At 44.4% G+C, this 5,089-nt stretch overlaps 1 protein-coding gene across 1 annotated transcript; it reads right to left on the bottom strand.

Annotated features, from left to right (window-relative positions):
* Positions 1–516: 516 nt before the first annotated feature.
* LOC114584726 (vomeronasal type-2 receptor 26-like) lies at positions 517–3,953 on the bottom strand. Its single transcript, XM_077919015.1, has 3 exons — positions 3,751–3,953; positions 2,449–2,575; positions 517–1,418 (listed from the first exon to the last, which is right to left on the bottom strand). Exons 1-3 carry the CDS (start codon positions 3,790–3,792, stop codon positions 517–519), a joined length of 1,071 nt encoding a protein of 356 aa, XP_077775141.1. The 5' UTR covers positions 3,793–3,953.
* Between the last annotated feature and the right edge of the window lie 1,136 nt (positions 3,954–5,089).

The raw sequence follows: 5,089 nt of genomic DNA, 5'->3' as shown, positions 1-5,089 counted from the left end.
GGGTGTCTTCCCGTGTAAAAGTTGGGGTGTCTAGGCGACGTTTCGACGAGGTCTCACTCGTCATCTTCAGGCTGGTGCTTTCGGCTTCTTGTTACTGGAACAGAGCAAGAACAAGCTCTGTTCCAGTAACAAGAAGCCGAAAGCACCAGCCTGAAGATGACGAGTGAGACCTCGTCGAAACGTCGCCTAGACACCCCAACTTTTACACGGGAAGACACCCGAGGACACCAAAACCTGCATTCCTATACCCGTGAAAATCTACGAAAGCAAATATATATATATATATATATATATATATACTGTGATTGGACTTTGATTTTTGTGTGAACCACTTTGAGCACAGATTGTGAAAAATGCTGTATGTAAATAGACAGTGACAAGAGAGAAAGAAAAAAACTGATTATGAAAAAGAAAAGAATTGGGACACACAAGGGGTTTCCTTGGCCAGTTTTATTCCAACAAATGTCTACATTTTCTAATAATGCAACCATTAAAGACATCAACACAACTTGACTCCTATTTGCTCCTCAGAATCAAGTGGTCTTTGCTGTTCAAGTCGGGCCTCAGAATGATTATGTACAATTTGGGGAAGAAGATGCAAGCAAGCAGGCCTGCACTGGAGGCCAAGATGCAGAAGATCTCCACAGCCACCATCTGCTTTCCTTTGGTGCTCAGATAAGAGGGAACAAAGGACAGCCAAACGCTGCAGAACACCAACATGCTGAAAGTGATGAACTTGGCTTCGTTGAAACTGTCTGGCAACTTCCTGGCCAGGAAAGCCATGGTGAAGCTGACACTGGCCAGGAATCCCAGGTACCCCAGGACACAATAAAACATGGGGGCAGAGCCTTCGTTGCATTCTAGGATGATTTCCTCCGCCAGAGAGTACATGTCCACATCTGGGAAGGGAGGAGCTGTACAGAGCCAAAGAGCACAAATACTGGCTTGAAGTGAGCAGCAACCCAGAAGAACAGAGTTGGCCAGAGATTTCCCCACCCACTTCCTCATCCTGGATCCTGGTTTGGTGGCCATGAAGGCCAGAACCACCGTGATGGTTTTGGCCAAGACACAAGACACCGCAATGGAGAAGATGATGCCAAAGGCCGTTTGTCGTAAAGAGCAGCTGACTGGGTGAGGCTGGCCAATGAAGAGCAAGGAGCAGAGGAAGCAGAGCAAGAGGGCAAGGAGCAGAGTGTAGGTGAGGTCCCGGTTGTTGGCTTTGACAATGGGAGTGTCCCCATTCTTAGAGAAGACGCCAAGGACCAAGGCTGTGACCAGAGCGAAGAGCAGAGCCAAGGCAGCTAATGTGATTCCCAAAGGCTCTGCGTAGCTAAGAAAATTGTGGGTCTTGGGAATGCAATGATCTCTGTTGTGGTTTGGAAATTGACCTTCTTGGCATTTGAAACAATTATCCATGTCTAAACAAATCAAATGAATGATATATGAGTTCCAACAAACAAGGCAACCCTATTCTTCAGGCATGTTTCATTCTTTGTAATGTATTCCTCCATCCCCAATGGTATCTCAAATTTCCTTTAAAAGAAATATTGTTCTGCCCCCAAAACACAATTCTAAGCCATCAGTTAATTCTAAACAAGTATCAGAGATAAGTGGAAACTAGTAAAAAGCAACGGGTATTTTCTTCTTAAAAAACCATATAGGTGGTATCAATCAAATCACCAGGAATTTAGGAAGCAAAGTATTGATACCTTGGAGCAGCAGAATTTGATTTTGTTTTTCTGGCTTTTCTTTTTCTTCATAAATATATACAGAGGATGCTCGGGTTGTGAACATGATCCTTGCAGGATGCATGTTCACAACCCGGAGCATTTGCAACCCACGTCTGCCCGTCTATGCACGCGAGGGTTGCAATTTGGCGCTTCTGAGTATGAGCGACTGATAAAACCCGTAAGTAACCCATTCCGGTACTTCCGTGTTTTGGCAGTCCGCAACCCGAAAAAACATAAACTGAAGCGGCTTTAACCCGAGGTATGACTGTAGGTGCTATCAATCACATAACCAGGTATTTAGGAAGCAAAGTATTGATGACTGTTAATATGGGACCATTGAAAGAGCAAACGGTCATCTCTACTGAAAAGTGAGAAGCCCGCTATGATATCTTGGAGCAGCAGAATTTGATTTTGTGTTTCTGGCTCTCAGCCCTAAAACTATGGGGATGGAGGGTTAGGCAAGTCTCCCCTGACTCCGCAAGCTGTGGCAGGTGGGGAGCAGGAAGAGAACACTGGACATGATTCACACCTATTTCCACAGATCTACTTTGGAAAGGTTAAAGTTGTGGCTCTAGTTTCCCCACTCTCTGTGTCCGTCTTGTTTCTTCCAGAGTTGAGTGCAACTGCTGTTCCGTTTAGGAGTACCGAACTGTTAATAAGAGAAAACTGTTGAAATAGACTAGGAAGCATTAATAAAACAGCAGCTGATGTCTCCTACCCGTTTGATTTGAAATCATCCCATCTGGACATGAAGCACAGTCATAGCAACAAAATGGCGACCCCTCCTTCTTTTTCCAGCTGTAGCCTGGCTGGCACCGATCATTGCACAAACCAAGGGGCAGCACCTAGCCAGAAAGAGAGGAGAAGAGGAAGCTCCCTTTTGCCATGTTAAAGAACACAGTTTGAGCCAAAGAGACAAGATCATTTGGCAGATTCATGTTATTCCAGAAGAGTGGTGTGTGTATGCATGAATAAATTGTAATATAAATATTGGAAGTCAAACAGAAGGGAAACTGAATTTTCATCTTTATAAGACAGTGGATGGAAAGAGGACAGGGAAAGACAACTGATTCTGAAATACAGGGAGTTGGCAGAGAAGGCAAAATGGGAAGTATATACATTAGATTCAGATAAACACTACAAGACAAGTACTCTTCCTTCAGCACAAATTAATAACATCCTCCCCTTGTCTTCTGAAAAATATGTGTTGTTTGGTAGCATAGGATTTACTCCTACATTAGGGACTCCGGTGGTGCTGTGGTCTAAACCACTGAGCCCCTTCCCTTGTTGATCAGAAGGTCAGCGATTCAAATCCACACAACAGGGTGAGCTCTGTCCCAGCTCCTGCCAACCTAGCAGTTCAAGCTGATATATAGGTACCACTGTGGTGGGAAGGTAAACAAAGTTTCTGTGCACTCTGACATTCATCACGGTGTTCTCTTGTGCCAGAAGTGGTTTAGTCATGATGGCCACATGTTCTGGAAAAGTGTCTGCAGAAAAACTGCAGACATCACCTACATACATGGCCTGCAAAGCGAGATGAGTGCTACAATGGACTTAACAATTAAGGGGTCAATTGCCTTCCCTTTTACCTTTAGTCCTACATTAATGTGACCTGGCTAAGACCGGCAGGAGAGCTTACTCCCTTGTAGTAACCCCTTCATGCAATAACGGAGCTTAAGAATGTTATTAACACCAGACCTTATTCTTGTATTTGTCCAGTGGTACCTTGGGTTACTGACACTTCAGGTTACAGACACTTCAGGTTACAGACTCCACTAACCCAGAAATAGTACCCCGGGTTAAGAACTTTGCTTCAGGATGGGAACAGAAATTGTGCTCCGGCAGCGCGGTGGCAACGGGAGGCCCCATTAGCGAAAGTGGTGCTTCAGGTTAAGAACACTTTCAGGTTAAGAATGGACCTCTAGAATGAATTAAGTTCTTACCCCCAAGGTACCACTGTATTCTGAATAATAAAAAAAAATGTTCCCTTTATGAAAAACCAAGAGTCCACTCCCACCTGATTGAATGCTTTGTGCCATGTGATGGCTTCTTCATCCATGCTCAAGTCGACATCATGCAATTTCTGTGGTTCTACCTTTCCTACTTTCACTCGCAGGAAGGTTTGGTTGGGGAAAGTAACCCAGTTCAGAACATCAAATCCAGCTGCCAATTCCCCATTCTCATCAAAAGACACAAAGTCCCCAGCACTGTTGTTGAAGGAGATGCTCCTCAGGAAACAGGGAAGCTAGGCAGAATAAAACAAGGCAAAGTTTAAAAAGTAAAGAAAGGGAGAACATTTATTGGTTTTAGACAGGGAAAAGTATCAATCAATATATGTCACACAATGGAAAGGAGTAAAAAATGGTGTGGTCCAACATTGGAGCACATATGGATTTCTGGGAAGTACACTTGGCCAGGCACTTAAGTATTTGAGGATTCAGCTCTGGGGATCCATGAGCAAAGGCAAAATCATGCAAAGTCAGGAAACCCTGGAACTGCCCTCCACAAGGTGGGGAGGGGCATCCTAGGCTCTGGGAAGGTTGCAGGAGGGCCCTGGGATGCTCCCAGAGCCCTGTCATGACCTCCCCACAGCCTGGGAAGCAAGGGGGCACTTTGCTGGCCTCTGGGACGCATCCAGTGGCCTTGTGTCTCCTTCCCTGAGGCTGGCATGGAATGCACTGCCATGCTCACCTGGCTTTGGGAGGGAAGTGCAGTTACATTTAAAACAGCCATATGTTCGTTTTTGGTGCAGAAACAATGGCAGGCTGTAAGAGATAGTTGTTATTGGGGGACAAAATGCTTTCACAGCCAGTGGTAGAAACAAAGCTATATAATTTCAAATGCATTCTTCATTCTTCATATTTCTCCTTTCTCTTCCTGACTTTGTGCATTATCACATGGATAATGAAACAGGTCTCGTTTCAGAACCATTTTTATATGGAATGCATTATGATGCTTGCCACTATTCAGTTTATTTAAGTACTCATATTGCAGGGAAGTTTGTTATGTTGGAGGTTTTTCAGTGGTTTTATAGAAAAATATTAATACAGGGTGCAGAGAGACAAACACCAGTGGTTTGTGCAATGTCAAATGCTGAGATGTTGCCAAAGGGATGTTCTGGAGAGGTTCTTCCTGAACAGAAACATACCATCTTTCTGATATTAACAGATCATGAGGCCCAGTTTAACATGTTTCCTTCTTCACCACTCCTGACATATCAGCATCACAAACACATAGGACAGCAGAACATGCAGCTCCTTCCACAACATTCTTGAGTTCAACAAAGAGGTGGCATTTCTGTGTGAGGAAGTGCAGGAGGAGATACTTCCACCTCTGCAACTTGAAGGGGAAGTAAA

This window comes from Podarcis muralis, chromosome 14 (assembly GCF_964188315.1).
Source record: "Podarcis muralis chromosome 14, rPodMur119.hap1.1, whole genome shotgun sequence".
NCBI lineage: Eukaryota > Metazoa > Chordata > Lepidosauria > Squamata > Lacertidae > Podarcis > Podarcis muralis.
The sequence above is the reverse complement of the archived record's forward strand: the minus strand, read 5'-3'. Positions and strand labels throughout refer to the sequence as shown.